Below are 17,817 nucleotides of genomic sequence, written 5' to 3' on the forward strand. Positions count from 1 at the left end.
AGCAAAAGTGCATTTTTAGCTTTTATTTAAAATAGCAGGTCATCTTTTAGTTGTAATATTATTATTAAAGCTCTTTGCGATACTACATAAAAGAGAGTATAAAATTTAGACAGGTGTTGTTGACCCAACAATCACGATAAACATGACATCGTTCGATGACTTGGCTTTCGCGGACGTCAACGTGTGTGGCTAGCATTAAAGCTCACTTAGCATGACTAATATTTTACCTTTGCTCTGTGAAAGGCTATGATGGCAGCAGCAGTGTCGCAGCTCTTTTGCAGAGACTGCAACGAGATCTCACAAACAACGACTGCAGGCGAGCGATTGCGCGTTAAAATTTGCGGATGTAGTGTATTAACTCCCATATTTTGAAGCTGTAGACGGCAAGCGCTGCTTAATTTGCGGCTGTGATTTAGTGCGTCGGCAAGAACTAATAGCGACGGAAGAAGTACTGCGAAATCGTATTTTGCCATCCTTGTAGCTTGTATCTGAAACTTGTGACAGACTGCTGCATTCAATAGCTCTGAGACGAGTGCGGAGACGCTACAGACGATAATGATGCACTTGCTGACAAATAATAACTGGAATGGAGCAGGCGACGTAGGAGCGCGTCGACCTGCGTCTGACGAAGCGGGTTAGTACAGGAATGCTGCGAATACTTTATTGTGTCATTTTTAATTTTTCTATGAGCAACAGTAAAAAATCTGGGGTCTTTTTCTGCCGACCAGGCGTCGACGGTGGAAGTTGCGATTATCGTAGAGGGAATCAAAGGCGAGGTGGGTTTTTTTAAAATATATATATATAATATTGATTTAATCATATTCGTAAGTGTTGTTGCTAGGTGATCGCTATTCCCGGCAATTTTGGTCCATGCGAATCGCTTCAGGAAAAGAAAATGGTCATTGCTGATCCTTTCGATGGGGCAAGCGCTTTCCACAATTTTAGTGAATTAAAGGAAAAGGTGAGCTTGACTTTTTACGGCGTGCTTGACGCTTGATTGTGTTATTCTTGTAACGAGGCAGATCGTCGTGATGATCCGTGGAGGCTGTACATTTGCACAAAAAATTCTTCGAGCTCAAGCTGCAGGTGCTGTTGGTGTGCTTATCGTTCAGACCGCCGATGTATGGCCTTATACGATGACAGACTCCAGTGGCGAAATTGTGAAAATCCCAGCATTTATGATGAGCGCTAAAGTTGGCGAACGGTGCGCTTTGGGGCATTACATACATAGCCTTAAGTGGAAATTATTAATCCTTTGATACGTAGATTCGTAGCTTTTCTCCGTACCAAATACCAAGAAGGTATTACGGCCACTTTTATTGTCCGGAAGGACGCGCGCGAGTGCGCTATCTGTCAAGTGGACATGTTGATGGGCGCGCGAGTCACGAAAATGCCGTGTCAGGTACAAATTGTGACCGATGATTGGTAATTCACGCATTAACTTTTTTTAATGGCGACACAGCACATGTTTCACACTGCGTGCCTGCACGAGTGGCTGCAGATTGGCAATTCATGCCCAATCTGCCGTGTTGAAATCGCAGCCAAGGGTGATGCAAACCACCAGAATTCGAGGCACTCACAGAGCGCGCAGCAACGCGGAGATTTCGCATGGAGCGAATGGTTTTCTTAAAATTAATGAATTTTCCTAGTGGGCTTTTTTAAAAACGACGACAATTTGGGTTTTATTAATATAAATTAAGTGGCTGAAAGAGCAAGGAGGTTCGCTATGCCAACGACATTCTTCTCGTCAAGCGCCGTGACATCCGGACCGGCCTTCTGTCCACACTGTGGGACCATCTTGGACCATCCAGACACCAATAACATTGTGTGTTCTGCGTGCGAGCACCGCTGCCGATACGAAGGTGCGTCTCTTCATTCCGTTGCGGTACTATTTAAACTTTCATAATACATATTGTTTGCTCGCAGATTTTCCATCGCTTACTTTCATAACTTATAGTGAAGACAGACCAAAGCCTAAATGGTTGGATGCTGAAGTTGGAATGAGCGAGGTCACGGGCCCGGCCCGTGCTACCGTTGAGGAGACGTGTCCAAAGTGTGGCAATCGTGAAATGGAATTTTACACGCTGCAGCTCCGCTCTGCCGATGAAGGTCAAACGGTCTTTTATGAGTGTAAGAAGTGTGGACACAAGTCTTCAGTCAACAACTAAGCAGTTGAGAGTTTTCTCATTACCTAGAATAATATATAAAACGGCCCTCTGTTCAAGTTGGCATGTATGTCTAATTAGCACAATTATTTACATTCATCTAGTTAAAACTTTTCTGATATAGTTTCAAGGTGTAAATTATCGCATATTGCAGGTTAATTAAATGAGAACCGTAATATACTGGTTTACTTTTTTTAATTAACTGAATCCTCATCATTTGCAACCGCTACAAAGGTCCTTTATTAATAAATTTACAAATTGCATTCCTGGTTCGAGCCAGAAATCCCCATGAGATCATTGAGCAACAAGTTTTCAATCACTTGGTTTAACAACCCAAAGTTGCGATGGTATGTGCCAAGAACAAGGTCAGTCATTGCACCAATGTGGCCTTGCGCGTCCGTGCCAGTTTTATATTCCACTGTCTCGGGTTTAATATCAATCACGACACGATGGATGCTGCCAGGAGGAGAGAAACCACTGTCACCGCCGAGGAAATCAAAAGACGATACGGTGGCAAACCCTTTTTCACAGAGCCTTACAAACATGGAACCTGCAATTTCAATGCAGCCACTCCAGACCACAACCACCCGATTGGCTTCAAAAAAACGCCGCGCTGCAATTCGAGTACGAATTTCGGTACAATGAGATTTCGGAAGTTGCAACGTATCGACAATCGTAGCATTCAGATGATTGTTGTTTAAAACACGAGTTTGTATTTTTCCAGGCATGTGTTTGCTCTCATAAAGCAAGAGGGACCACAAGACGCGAGCCACTGTGTGCATAGGAAATGGCAAAAGACGAACTTCTCGACCAACAAATGTAATGCCCTCCACCGTTTGCTTAAGCTGGAACTTGCTTTGCAATTCAGTCATCCGATCAGCAAGTCCTTCAGACTTCACAATGGTATCAACTTGAGCGTACTGAGCTTCCAACGTTCCATTTAATTCTTCAAAGAGCAAGTCGTCTGATATACTTGCAGTCCGTGGACGATGGCTTTCCTTCATATTGGTACTCGGAACCTCCGTCTTGATTGAATTCCATGGAAAAGCTTGTTCAGCAACCTCTTGAAGGTGTTTGGCAATTGCCGATTCAAGACGACGAGCCACTTTGAGTTGACCTTGAACCATTGCACGCAGCTTCAAATTCTTTACAATAGTCTTGTTGGCTGCTTCTTTTTGTCTTTCCGCCACTTGTTTCCAATGTGCAAACGACTCGCCACTATCGTCTTCATTCTCAGAAGATAGTGTTTCCGTTAAGTGGCTAAGAGTTTTCAATTCCTCTTTTAAATTTGCCACTGTTGCACGAAGGTGGTCAAGTTCATCCCTAGGACGTTTGCGACGATAAAGTTTTGTTTTTAGTATCTTTGTGCTTTTGCCTCGTGGCTCTGGTTGTAAGGCTTCGAACGACGGAGGATTGAGTCCCTCATTTAGCTGCCCCAGTGAAATTTTCGTTTCCGGAAACGCTACCGCGTTCAAGTCAATACCTGCGTCGAATGGAAGCTGCGCTAGCGTCAGGGATACCTCTGGTGTTAAGGTTAGCAACTCGTCCAATTCTGCGAGCATGTCGTCGTTCGAGCTGCTATCAAGCGGTGATAATGGCATATCTAGCATCGCACTTACGTTAGCAGAGCGTATATCGTGTTGGAGATGAATGCCAAACAAATGACCACTTAATTAGCTTCAAGCGGTAAAAACAATGATTGCAAGAGCAGCGCTTGAGTCAGCAAATGCTCACATGATCATATTGTTTACGGACATGCCGAGTCAGAGCCAGTGCAAGAGTAATTATTGAGTGAAATATCGGTATTGCCTTTTGTAATTATAATGGAGAAATTCATAAAATGTACAGAAACCAAATAGATCTTTTTTAATTTAAGCCAGTCCATCGATGTCAACCTTTCGCATAATTGCATACGATCATTGTAGCTCGATACCTGCTTATTTGACCGTCAAAAGTTCGTGACCAGATATCTAATAGTTGCGCTGCTTTCAGTAGCTGTTAGGTACGCGGCATTGCTGTCCTTGCTTATTAATTGGCTCAACATGTTGGTAGATGACGCTGTGACTGGTGCCGTCTTGTGTAAGCAGCAGGATAGTGTCCTGCATTTGTAAATTCACTCCTCTTTTTCGTAAATTAAATGCACGGCCTCCTAATTTCATCGTCGGCAGGAATAAAATGCTGATAATTATAAATATAACGATGGCTAATCGATTGACTTTTCGCCACTTTAACAGGTAAGTAGACTGTCTGTCAGCTATCGTTAAAATTTCCGACGAGCTGTTAACTGGAAGAGCCTTTAAGATAAATAGTATCTGTGCTAGCTTAGGTCGTATCTTTTTCATAATTGACCATTACTTCTGTCGTCGCGACTAGTTAACTATCGAATTTGCATTTAAATCGGAGGCAGCATAGGCGTTGACATCGCGGTAAACTTTGAGACAATTTAATTAGATTCGTATAATACCTCTATAAATGACAAGGTCGATGTCGCTTACTGCAGAAACTGATTTTTGAAGATTGTAAGAACTAGCGAATTTGTCACAAACTGGTTGGATAAGTTAAGTGTCATTGCTATTAAGCCAAATTGCTGAAATGGTGTCGTTTAAAGTGCATCCGCATCGCATTGGTTGCTTGTGTCGAGTGTATTAACACCAAAGTTGAAAGATTACACTTATAATTAGCTATATTAACATACGAAGCTTTACCAATAGACACAAATCCATAGCGTCCGCTTTTCCTTACTATACGAAATTGTGCCGTCTATCGTGGTGGCGCATATCGAAAAGGTATAGCTCGGCGGCCCCGTAACATATTAGTTAGGGTCCTAATCTTCTTGTTGTGGATATTTCGACAAAATGAAAGCCGCTGGAAGACAACATATTTATAGAAGAAGCTTCCACCATCATCACTTACAGCCCCACGCGCATGAATCTTGGTTAGCGAAGCCTCTCAATGTTTCGAAAAGCTTTCTATTTTACAGTGAATGATTGGCGCATTAATCTAGCTGCAAATCTCCGCTGCCCTATCACAAATTTGAGATGAGAGCTCAGACATTCATTCGATAATCGGCCAATCATGATGAAGAATATTGTTTCACAAATCCTTTGGACACTGTCTCTTGAGAATCTGCTTATGAATAAAAGCGTTCAATTTCGATAGGAAAGTCCGCACAATGCTTATCTTTATAAAGTCAGGCGAGATGGAAGTGCATCTCAATTACCGCACATAAGTGGCCATTGAAACGAAGCGTCTGATCTAGCGTGCCATGCATAAGTTGTTAGCAGTTTGGTTTTCGGGGGCGCAACACCAAACTTATGTTTATCACATCATATCAGACGCTGAACTTAATAAAGTCTTTGAAGTGGATATCATGTAGGGTGCGCCCGTTTTGTCCACGGGCTAAATGTTAGCTTAATGTTCTACCAGCGCGCTTGCGCCAGCGAGCACGCTGTCTTGCGCAGTGATCCAATGGATCCACGTAACCACGTTCACCGTACTTAAGAGTCTCCTGCTATTTCATCAAAGCTTCTTTAGATGCGCCGCTTGCGGCGGATGTCCAGGCTATTCCCAACAATGTGAATTGAAATAAAATATAGTATAATGACAGAGCTATTTAAGATGCAATGAGCAAGCTTACCAGACATACTTGTTGAAAACTTACTGGCAAGAATCCTGAGCGGATTCCTTTGCGGCATTATGCTTGTTTCAATGAATAAACATCTGCTCATTCATGTCCCTTTCCCGATATTAGATGTGACTACTCGCACTAGGAATGCAGTACCCGTTCATGAAGTATGTGTTCACTGAAAGAGCGCGAGCAGTGAAAATGCCGTCAGAGTTGACAAAGCAATTTTATGTAAATTTGTCGATCGAATGCGCCAAGATATTCAACTGATAACAAAAGAACATGTAAGAAATAAGTGGGGGGTCTGTTCATAGCCGCCTCAACAGCTCAAGGTGGTAGATTTCTTTCTGCCCTGGCGTTTGTTTGCCGTTCGTGGCGATGAGTTATCTGCTTGCTAAAGATGAATGCATTTAAGTGCCAAGAACCGATGAGTAGCGAGATGGACCATGGTTGTGGCACTTGCATAATTTGTTGGTGAAACGTTTCCATGTTGAAACAAATTAACATTTGGACGAGCTTTGCAAATAAAGCTTGGGCTTAAGAGGTGTCAAAGGTTTTGAATTTGAGAACGGGTTTACACCAATATTAAACAATACCTACGTCATTCAACAATCGTGTGTCTTTATGCTCGCCGTGGGACGTAAGGAAGGCACCGTTTCTGGCATTTTGCAGACTCTCATCTTGCGCTGACTATGTTCAACACAATAGAGACAATCTACTATTTTTGCATCGGTAACAAAAGAATTGTATAGGTGTGCATTCCTCAATGACATGTGAAGCAACCCTTCTATTTCATATTTTTTTCCTAAATGGGTTTTTAAAGAGAGAAAGTTTTAATACAGTATTCGTCGCGCTAAAAGCAGCCACTTTGCAATGCCAAGATATAAGCAAACGTCCAGATCCCATATGGAAAGATAACAAATGACTATATTATACTTCAAGCGACCGTGCCAGTCGCTGCGACACCTCCGTAAAAATGTACCGGTAGCTAGCATCCATACCGTAAACATGAAGCGGATTAGTGTTCAAAAAATCTGGGGCACTCGAAGAGTACCCTCAAAACGGCACCATTTCATCGAGTCAGTCTTGTCCATGGTGTCACACTATTAAATATCAAGGGTTCCACTCCGCCTCTTGCAAACCTTGATCTACAGGTGCCAATCCACCACGACACTCCGTCTATTTGCGGTCCTGTGTTCCAACCACTTCTTAATACGCTTAAATGCCGCATTCCGTCGGTCTTAACGACGGCATCGATGGCCTGGACGAGGATTTACTCGCTGCACTCGACGACGTGTTGTCATTCAGCGAGCATAACTCAGTCGCCGATGCCTTTGCGCCAACTCCAAACGTGCCTCTCGAAGACGACCTCGACGCCGTGCTTTCGATTGAAAGCCCGCCGCTTTTTGGGTCAACTGCTCCCTTGGAAACATGCAAACCGCCGGAATCAATCACGCAACCTCCCAATCGTCTCCCATGCTCCCCAAATTGGCAACCGCACACTCCAAGCTCAAAAGGTAAAGACGTGCGTACGACTCCGTACACTACGAATGCAAACAAAGCGCGTCGTCGGAAGCGGCCAAAAGATGAATTGGATTACTTGCGTGCCAAAGTCACGGACATGGAAAACAAGCTTGCGGTATTAAAACAAACAGACCAAGCCTCTTGTACGACGTCTAGTGTGGATATGTTGTGTATTCCCCCCGGATCGTCGCAGGACATGCTCTTGCGATGGAAACACATTGCGGAACGCCAGAAACAAGAGGTCAACCGGTCGGTAGTGGAAAACATTCGACTCCGTTCGTTGCTTGAAGGCCAACTTAGTATTGCAAAGAGTCTTGAGGCCGCAATTGACCAGCATCAACAAGCAACGGCCAAGTCCCTTTCGTCGTCGGATGAATTCAATCAAAACGATCCTGTTAAGACGTCGGATGAATTGCTTTTTGCATATTTAAACAGTACGCTTCAAGCCCAGTACGCCGAGCTTGATACGGTCTTTGAACGCAGTGGCATTGCACAGATGAATCACGATATGGACAATGGTACGAAAGCGCATCAGGACGCCAATGGTATTTACGTTCGCCATGAAGTCGTACGAGTCTTGCCATTTTCAATGGATGCTGTCCAACGCACAATATGGGGAATTTTTCGACATAGCGCGGCCAAAGAAATGATGTTCGGCCCATTTCAAGCGGAAGTAATTGATGAAAATCGCATGAATATTACCATGATGGAAAAAGTGACTTTAAACAAGCGCGAGACGACAATTCTTCGACGCATTTCGGTGATGCGCGTGTTTGAAAAACATCGCACGGTGCTGGTATGGAGCTCATTTGGGGAGATTACGGGATCCATGTTTGTGCGATTGCATGAAAAAGGCTATTGGACGTCATCTCCGTTTCATTTTGGCACCAATGAGTTGAGTGGCGGTGTCCAAGGATCCGTGACACGGATTGTATTACTCGTGAGTCCCGAAATCACGGCTGTGCCGTCGCTAGTACAATCGAATGCCCATGTGGGCGAGATGACGGAACTTGTGGTTGGAACGTCGCGGATGACGATGAACTTGATTTACCAGATTACGGATACGCTTTTATTGCTAGAAGCGATGGGTGGTCAAATAACGGGAGAGGAAGACGCGAGTCAATTGGTGACGACTACGAGCACCTAAGCCGGAAAAGAACAAGGGGAAAAGAATGACCACTAAACTTAATAAATTTCTTTTTATATTTAGAGTGCGAGAAGAGCTAATGGAATGAATTGTTGGGGCTTAAGTTGCCCTATTGTTAAGCAAACCTATGAAGTACAATTGCGGACTTAATAGGTTGGTCAATTACTTTATTCGACCTGCCACTTTGGGTATGTGACCCACCCTTGTGTATGTGATGCGCATAGGTGCATTCACAATGGAAGGGAAGACGGCTAGCGTCATCCGTAAGCCGAGGTATTCAGATAATACGCTCGCCACGTAGGGGTCCGAACTAGCTTGGTTTGCCGAATTGCGACTTGACCGGATACTTTAACTTTGTGTATTTTTTCATCAAAAAGAGTAACAACTCTCAACAAGATCCAACAAACAAATATAGAAATCATAATTAAAAAAAATACATAATATCACTTAGCGAACGGTGCGCTCGTTAAGTCCGAGGGAGTTCAGGTAGAACTCGCCTTCAGCTTTAGTGACTTCTCTTGTAAAGAGAAGTTCATAGTGCTTTGCACATCTACAAAGATGGCATCTATTGATTTGGTTAAGTATTTTATTTAATTCGATCAAATATCAGTCTTAAAACTACCTCCTAGTTAACAAGTGCGTAAGTGAAGCCGGATTACCGTTTCTGTGACGACACTTGAACTAAGGTACTTAGTCCGTTGGGTGAGGTCGCTTAGGCACCCACCTACTACCTCACTGCACGTGGGAGAAGACGGTAAATCGCTTCCTCACTGCGATTGAAGGTGTGTCCTTAAGTAGAGCGTGGCTGCTAGAGAAGCGCCCACCTACACTTGGTAGCACTAGAAGTCCTTCACACGACCCGTCTCTCTAAGCGTGTCAGTGAGGATGAGCCTTAATATTGATTAAGCTCATTTATCCCAACTCTTCGAACATTATCGGGAGGTGACAGAGCATTTGGCGCAGGGACTTGGTGAGCAAGCCCTAGCCAGACTTCTTGGCAGTCCTCCTGAGCAACATGTTGCTTAGTCCGAGCAGTTTGAGGCGTTCGTGATCGAACAGCGAAGAGCTGAGTCCGAGGCACAGTCCCATGCTGCGGCGGAGTCCGTCACTAAGACTGAGGATGAGCTCAGGCGTGAGCAGGCTCGGAGCCAGGCTCTCAACAGGTCTTCCCGCCCGGCCGCATCAGCCGAGGCCCTTACAGATGGATTTACCCAAGCTCGATGGAACTGCAGCGCACACGATTGTCCAATGGCTGTTAGCCGTGGAGCAATGCGGTGTGGCGCAGCTCACCGAGGACGACATCCGGTTAGTGTCGTACGCCATGTCGCATTTGTGCGGTAAGGCCTCAGATTGGGCTTTCTTGGCGCTTATGGTGGACGTTAAGGCGTTCCCTTTGGGCATTATTTATGACAAAGATTCGAGCCATGTGCTAGCCGGCGAACAACAAAGTGTTGCTTCAGACGCGCTTCTTTTGAGCGCGACAGGCGAAGCGATCCCTGCAGGATACGCGATTGCTGGAGGCGTCCATTAGTGTGGGTCCGAAACCGGAACATATCAGGATGCCCACGATAATGAACGGACTGCGGCACGGCCCATCGCGACAGACTTTTCTTTAAATAAGTGCTTTTGATGATGGATGAGGCAATCCGAATTTCCTTTGTTTAAGACGCGTGAGTTTTGCATCGACTGCTGAGGGTTCAAGAAATGCAGGAGCGCAGTAGCGGCGGGACGCTCTACTGACGCGGACTCTGAAGCTACCCCTAAGTTCAGAGTTGTCGAACAAATGAATAGCATAGTCTCTGAGGTCTCGAAATCTCGGCCCTCAACCCTGCTAGTCTATAGCGCTCGAGTACGAGGCTATGACCATGTGACGACCCATCTCGTGGATTCGTATGCATCGCAGAATTTCGTGCAACTTGCAAATCTAAAACAGGGTTAGTGAAAAGGATGATGACAGGTAGTCATGCGTTCAATAGTCCTGCACAGAGCTGAGAGCCTGTGGCAGTAGACAGCGAGCTGACAAGGAGTCAAGCGTCGCAAGAACCGTGTTGCCTGGTGCGGTTAGAAAGGGTGCGTTAGCCGAGAGAGCAACGGCACCGGTTCCTAGTCAAAGGTCGTGCTGACTCGAAAAACGAGTACCCGACCGATAAAGAATATCAAAGGCACATCCAAACGAGTGACCTTTGGATCAGTCCCGAATAAAGAGGACGAGCTTTCGAACGAGGTGTTCGAGGTCGTCGAAGACGATATAACGGAGGCATTCTCTGTTGAAATGCTCCTGCACGTCTTGAAATCAGTCAAGGAGATAGTAAAACTGCCGGAGTTACCATGTGATCTATTCCTGTCCGAAGTTAAAGAAGGAAAGATCCACGAAGTAGTCGCATCAGTTCCAGAAGATAACTTTGTGGACTGTCGCTCGACATTCACAATGGCCCAGAGCGTCCTAGAAACAGTCAAAAATTCACGATTCACTGCTCAAGGCTCAAGGCGGGGATACCTTGAAAGACAGCCCGTTTTATTGATATTCTGTGTAAACACCGTAATGTGGTTATTGAAAAAGTGCCGAGCCACCTAGCGGCGATAGGGTTTTCGGGCGCCAAATTGATTTGGAACCTGGCACCAAGTATTATAGGACAAGATAATGGCCGTTGCCGAACGAACAAGTCGATTGTATTGATGATTACTTCGACAAGCCAGCAAAGGCAGGACATGTACGTGAGAACAAGTCGCCTCACTGCAGCCCGACCTTGTGTGTACATAAAGCCACAAGTGGATGGCGCGTGATTCACGCTTACAATAAGCTGAACACGGCCACCAACCCGGCGCAAACGCCAGTCCTGCGAAAAGACGTGTTGTTGAACTTCATGAGAAAGATAACTATCTTTTCCGCACTGGATTTGAAAGATGGCTCAATCAGGTACTCATGAGAGAGTCCGATGAAGCAAAAACGGCAGTAAGCGCTCCAAGCGGTATGCCTTGGGAGTGATTGTGATGCCCTAAAGGTTTAAATTGCTTTGGCGACATTTAATCGAGTGGTGGCTCACGTGATGCGTCAGCACTGTGCCTACGCGCCCCCAGTACTTTGACGATGTATTCGTGAATATGGACGGGCTGAGCAAAATAGAGTTTTTCAAGCGTCATTAGACGCTGTGTTAAAGAATTCAGGCGACGCTTAATTGCACGTCAGCTTGTAAACGTGCGTCATAGGGGTCCCCAAGATGCTTGTGCTGGATTGCATCGTACGTACACATGGTGTAGGAGCAGACCCAGACAAGGTAAAGTATGTAAAAACTGGCCAATCCCGCGACAAGGGAAGGATTTTGAGCCAATCCCAGGGCTCGCTAATTACTTAAATAAGCACAGCAAAATTATGCAGAGAGTACTAAACCCTGTATAAACTCTTTTAAAAAGATGCAGCATGGGTTTGTCAAAGGAACTAGTAGATACGTTAACATCGATGCAGCTATCTGTTGTTGAGGCACCGGTCTTGGCATTGTCAGACGCGGATAAGCCTTATAGCGTCATCTGCGATGCAAGCAACTTTGCAGTCGCGTTGACCGTGTCATCTCTTATCAGTTACGGCTTTTAAAACCCACGAAACTAAATTAATTTGTGCATCACAAGGAGCTACTTTCAATAACGTATACTTGTTAAGTTTACGCACCTGTTCGGGACCAGTGTAGGTGATACATTTAATATAAACGGACCGCGCCATCCTCGGACGCCAGTCTCGTTTGTGCGCAGCCCAAGTCTTGGTGGAGGAGGACTCCTCACTACGCACGGAGCGAATAAGGACACAGTTTCGTCAATATGACGATGCCCACGAGGGCATCATGTCAACAATCGAAACTTGCCCTAGTGATCCTACTAATTTATCATTGTTTAGAATGAAGTCACGGCATGCCTGTGCTCCTAAAAATAACGATGTTTGTTATTTACAACTACGTCCTATGACCGACCTCTCGGCAGTTTCAGAGGCGAGTTTGATGCTTAAAGCGTGGGCAAGGCTCAACGCTTTGCAAATGAGCGATCAGCCATCACACGAAAAGTCCGTGACGCGATGGCAAGCGCACAGGACAAGCAAAAACGATATGCAGACCAAAATGGTCGCAAAAACAATGAGCGCTTTATAGTGGGAGATAATAAACTATTAAATACTGCTACCCTACCTAAAAATGCAGTTTCTGTACTTCTCGGATGTATTGCGAAACTATTGCCACTTTTTATCGGGCCATTTACGGTGGTCAAAGAGGTTGGAGACCTAACTTATAGGCTCACCCTTCCCCCTATATGAAGACGCATCTCGTATTTACGTGGGTATTCTGAAACGGTATGTTATCCAGAAGAAACCGCATACCCCCTTCCGTCTAAGGTGACCGATGGTGACGCCGACTGTGAGTCGAGCGTCGATTTGATAAGAGAGACGGGGATGGTGAAAAGCTTTCGGTCGAATGACTCCTCCGACCACGATAAGGACTCGGAGAGAGAGAAATATCACGCGCGTAACGCAGATCCCTCAGCATCAATTTTCCCAGGATGTCAAGCCGAAGTTCCAAGCGTTCATAACCCTGACGATCCATCGCGCGGACCTCCTGAAGATCCGATGTCAGTCGAAAGACTTGACCCTCGAGATCCGCAATACGTCGATCGGCAGCGCTTAACACTTTCGAATGAACGGACGAAGGTAAGAAGCCGCGAGTAGTTAAGCGAATTCGCCACTTCTACCAGGTCCCGCCTGCACTGATGGATGCGGGTGGGAATCAATGCTTCCTTGTTGGAAGGTTGCTTGCCCACCGCTTCGTAAGGCAAAGCTATCAGATCCTCGTCAAATGGAGAGGTTACCCAAAGAGTCTCGACTCTTGCGAGCCGATCGATACCCAACGTATTGATGTACCCGGCTTGGTGTCTACCTATGAAAAGGAGCGCCAGCTGAGCCTCTCCGCTAGTCTCAAATGGACTAGCAGAAGCAGCGTAGTGATAATTAACAGGGGGCACAGCACGCCCAAGATTTCTTTCACACGCAAGCGGGCGAAGTTAATTCGCTGAGACCGCGATTTCATCACATCGTAATGCGGATAAATGCGGCGCGTAAATTCCGCCTCGAATTGATCGGGCGTTTCATTTGAACGCAACACAGCCGGGATCGGGGAAACACGACCAAATGATTTTCCCTGAGCCTTCCAGGAACTATAGATGCCATTATTGTTATAGGCGTCTACAGTTGGCAGCCAACTAAATCAACATCACATTAACTTTTCCATCATATACTGTCTAGCGTTCAATAGCAAGTGTGGCGTTCGGAAACTCAGCACAATACTTAAGCTTAGCTACTGTAATCATTGGAAACTACATCACATGCGGACTCGGAAGTGTTTTGCAAAAGAAGAAATGAGCGAATATTTATTATCTCGCAATGGCTCACGGCCACCCACTCCTTGGCAGCCTTTTATACGCGCTAAGTGCGATTACGATCATTAGAAAACCGTCGAAAAAGAGATATTTCTTACTTCGCTCTTAAATGTCTTAATCGTCACAGAAAGAGGGCGAGCCCTTAGGCTCCGGATCAGGTACGCGGATGTACCGAGTTTGGCATAGATGCCGCCAATTGGTCATGGACCTAGTGAACTCGTAGGGCATAGAGGCTTTCAGCCTTGCATCAAGTACCTCTGGGCACTAAAACTGTTTAATTTATTTGCTTATGCCTAAAGATAGCATTGAGCTGCTCAAACGCTAAACGTTTCGCCTCTGAGTGTTTCGGAAAAATCATCCTCACAGAGGGGGTATGTCTTATATTGACTCAGGCGTCGATTGACTCCGAGTGTTACCAGGTGTAGCAGACTACCTGGCTAGGAGCGATGTTCTCGACCCGTTGGCACGAGGCCAGTGAGATGCAGCGGGCATAAGTGATATGCCACCCGTCACATAGCCACGTTCAATACGACTGGCTTGTGACACCGGCTGAGCACGCTCACGTGTCATCGGCGGAGCCTTACATTCAGGCTCCTCTAAGTCAGAACCATTATGAATAGTAGTCTGATCATAAGACGTTGTAGTTTGTCCCAACGGTGTAGCACCTGCACTTCTACGGGCAATGCTCTCATTACAGGTCGCTGCGCTAGTCAGCGCAGACGACGAGACAGCATTAGTGAATGTTGCTGTCTCAAAATTAGTTGAGATGGGATTTGATATGATGGGCGTCAAAGCGTCACCACGCTTCTCATCATCACTACGCGGAGATGTAGTCGACTCATTGTAATCGACAATGAGCGACGGATCTACATCCGCACTGCGCAAGTGAAATGGGTCCTTAAGTCCAGTTAACGCGACAGCAGCAGTAGCTGTCGGTGTTTTAACTGAAAAAATAGACGCTGCCGGCGTGTTAACGCGGCGCGTGCGGTCCGTGCGTGGTTGAGTGGGTGTTCTCACAGATGACCCACCAACTTTGCCTCTTTTAGGTGGCATATTCGGCTCCGTGTAAGACAGGTAGCAAGCGTAAAGGAGAGAACTTAGCAGCGCATAAGGCAGCTCGCTGATCCTTTGTCCTCTTTAAAGAATTTGCAAAATGTAAATTCGTTTTAAAAAGAGGGGCAGTGTATCGGGCTACAGTTGCCTTAATGTTACACAATCCCCGTTAAGCTCACAAAGTGTACTTAAGGGGATGGTCAATCGCTTAAGTGATATAATTGTACCTACCACTTGGGTTTGGTTTACATTGTGACCAACCCTTATGTATGTGATGTTCGTGAGGGCATTGGCATTAGCGGGGATGACGGCTAGCGTCATCCGTTACGCGAGGTATCTAGAAAGATACGCTCGCAATACATATTAGAGTTGATCTACAGAGATAACATTTTAGGATTATTTAGGAATTTGAATTTGATACGACTAATTATAAACAGTCTGAAAACTACTTTCTACTTGATAAGTGCGCACGAGGAGCCGGATTACCGTGACGACACGTATATCAAAGTACTTAGTAGGTCGTTAAGGCGCCCACCACAACAACCTCACTGCACGTGAGCGAGGTCAGTCAAACCGCTACATAGCTGTGCTAGGATGTGCGCTTGAGTAGAGCGTGGCCACATAAAGACGTGCACACCTACAAGCTGACCTACACTAGCAAGGTACCCCCCTGATTACCTCACCTACACGACGTGCATAGGATGATTTAAATTGCTAAGCGTGGCCTAGCAACAAAAAGGAATGTATAGCAACAAGCAAAATAAAAATTATCTGATATAATTAACTTCGTACTTACATCTACCTTCTTATAGTCCTGTAGTAATATATTGATAAAAATGCATAGTGACTTATTGCTCACCCCCATTCACTCGTATCAACTTCTGGCGTGGTCAGTTCAAAGACTTCAGTTAACAACTGAACAGAACCGTAATGGGGTACACTTCGGCTGGTAAACCGTTAATGTGGTGCAATTCACATTATGGGTAGGACACATTTTCTTATAATAGATATATCATTAACATTCCATTTATTATTGATAATACGCGTGGCAGCCACCAGATATAAATCTGGTGCCGAGGTCTATTTTAAAGCTTTAATAATAAGGAATTTTTAATCGTGAATAAAGTTCGGATCCTCTTTTGATTTTAATAGCGTGGCGTGCCGAGCACTAAGGATTCCTAAGGTATATACTCTCGGGCACTAGCTGCCACTTGGTTCTAAAACCCTTGCGTCTATTGAGCAAGAATTCATTAAGCTCTACGATCTTGTACTACTCTTTGAAATGTTACCCTTATGAATTTAAATAGTCTTAAGTGAGTTTTTAATTATAAAAGTCTTCCTCTGACTTAAGAAGCAGCTAGCCCGTTACACCCCCCTTTAAATATTAATTTTACATCTTGTAAACTTCGTCAACGGGAGGAATGAGGGACAGCGAACCGCATACGATGCGCCGCTTTAGTCCTCTCTACCACTCCTTAAGCGACCAGTTTGTGTACAGACTAGGGCAACACCACACGGCGCTTGACATGCCACCTATACGGGGCAAAGCTAATTATTCGTCTGCGAAGACACCCAAACGACCCAACACGAAGCGCACGCGCCGCAATAAAACGCCGCCGTCGCCTAAAGCCTTGATTACAATGCCGACAGCTACTGCCGCTGATGTCGCGCTGTTAATTTGACTTAATGGTCCATCTCACTTGCACAGTGAGGATGTTGATCCATCGCTCATTGTTGACTACAATGAGTCGACACCGCTGCCATCATCTCATAGTAGTGATGAGTACTGCGAGCTAATGGGGAAGGTGATGGGCTATAATGCCCATCCAAAAATCCCCATCCCTCTCAACATGGAGACGCCTAGCGTTGCAAAGGCGAACCTGCCTAACGTCAACAAGGCAATTGTCTCGTCAACTGCGCTAGCCAGCGTAGCGATCATTCATGAGAGCACTGCCCATAAAGGTGCTGCTGCTCTTCAGTTGGGTAGAACTACAACATCTGTCGCTCATATTACTATCACAATGGGGAGTCTGACGCAGACGATCCTGAGCTTAAAACTCACCGGACAGAACGTGAACGTGTCCAGTCGGTGTCACAAGCCAGTCGTATTGAACGCGGCTATTTGACTGGTGGCATACGACTGATGCCACCTCCATCCGAATGGCCTTATTCGGATGGAACTAGTGCGTCGCTCCAAGAGCGCGCCACTGTAGACGCTCGTATCTATTTGGCGTATACAATTAATGGAAGGCTCAGGAGAAATCACTTGGCCGTATCTACCCAATCCCGGTCGTGTTGCGTTCGAACAAATAACGACCAATGCAAAGCGAAATTTCTGCGCCGTTTTCAGCTACATAACGATGTGTCGAAACAATGGTCGCAGCGAATTAACTTCACTCGCTTGTGTGTGAGAGAATTAATGGGCGATACTGTACCCCCAGATTCTCTTCATCACACTCCTCCTGCTAGTCCATCTGGAACTAGCAGATCGGCTCTAACTGGTGCTCCTTCTCATAGGTATACACCAGTCCCTGTACGCCGACGCCCATTTCCCAAGAGTCAAACCTATTTGGGTATCCTCATCAATGGACGCGGATGTGAAGCTTCTGCTGCACGGATCGATGGGCAATCAACCTTCCAACAAGGAATCGGTGGGCAATCAATCTTCCAACAAGGAATCGTTGGTCCCCAGCAGCACCCATTAGTGCAGGCGGCGCCCGATAGGAGCGGCGATTTCGCCCACCTACTCGCGGCAGCCTATCCCGCTTCTGTTCAGTCGCAGGCGTTGGGCGCTGCTAACGATAGATTGAGGATCTCGAATGTCAAATTTCGCGACTCACTCTAAATTTTCACGATATTCGCTCGTAGAATCGCCAGGGTTACTAAAGGCTAAA

General features: G+C 45.7%; 3 protein-coding genes across 3 annotated transcripts; 2 read left to right on the top strand and 1 right to left on the bottom strand.

Moving 5' to 3' along the window:
* Positions 1-44: 44 nt before the first annotated feature.
* Positions 45-2,362, top strand: CCR75_000576 (uncharacterized protein). The gene is made up of 8 exons (XM_067958683.1): positions 45-448; positions 505-634; positions 697-776; positions 842-961; positions 1,023-1,204; positions 1,267-1,402; positions 1,463-1,862; positions 1,927-2,362. The coding sequence occupies exons 7-8, from the start codon at positions 1,727-1,729 to the stop codon at positions 2,166-2,168; spliced, it is 378 nt and encodes a 125-aa protein (XP_067822347.1). The 5' UTR covers positions 45-448; positions 505-634; positions 697-776; positions 842-961; positions 1,023-1,204; positions 1,267-1,402; positions 1,463-1,726; the 3' UTR covers positions 2,169-2,362.
* Positions 2,363-2,416: 54 nt separating this feature from the next.
* On the bottom strand, positions 2,417-3,766 carry CCR75_000575 (uncharacterized protein; the record flags this gene model as incomplete). The annotated part of the gene is made up of 1 exon (XM_067958682.1): positions 2,417-3,766. The coding sequence occupies one exon, from the start codon at positions 3,764-3,766 to the stop codon at positions 2,417-2,419; it is 1,350 nt and encodes a 449-aa protein (XP_067822348.1).
* A 3,246-nt stretch (positions 3,767-7,012) lies between these two features.
* CCR75_000574 (uncharacterized protein) lies at positions 7,013-8,461 on the top strand (the record flags this gene model as incomplete). Its single annotated transcript, XM_067958681.1, has 1 exon — positions 7,013-8,461. One exon carries the CDS (start codon positions 7,013-7,015, stop codon positions 8,459-8,461), a length of 1,449 nt encoding a protein of 482 aa, XP_067822349.1.
* Positions 8,462-17,817: the final 9,356 nt, after the last annotated feature.

This window comes from Bremia lactucae, linkage group LG1 (assembly GCF_004359215.1).
Source record: "Bremia lactucae strain SF5 linkage group LG1, whole genome shotgun sequence".
NCBI lineage: Eukaryota > Oomycota > Peronosporomycetes > Peronosporales > Peronosporaceae > Bremia > Bremia lactucae.

Bases quoted from the DNA above. Each gene is read 5' to 3' on its own strand.
- CCR75_000576 (XM_067958683.1), top strand. From the start codon at position 1,727: ATGCCAACGACATTCTTCTCGTCAAGCGCCGTGACATCCGGACCGGCC. The intron at 1,863-1,926 runs GTGCGTCTCTTC...GTTTGCTCGCAG, and splicing joins GCACCGCTGCCGATACGAAG to ATTTTCCATCGCTTACTTTC.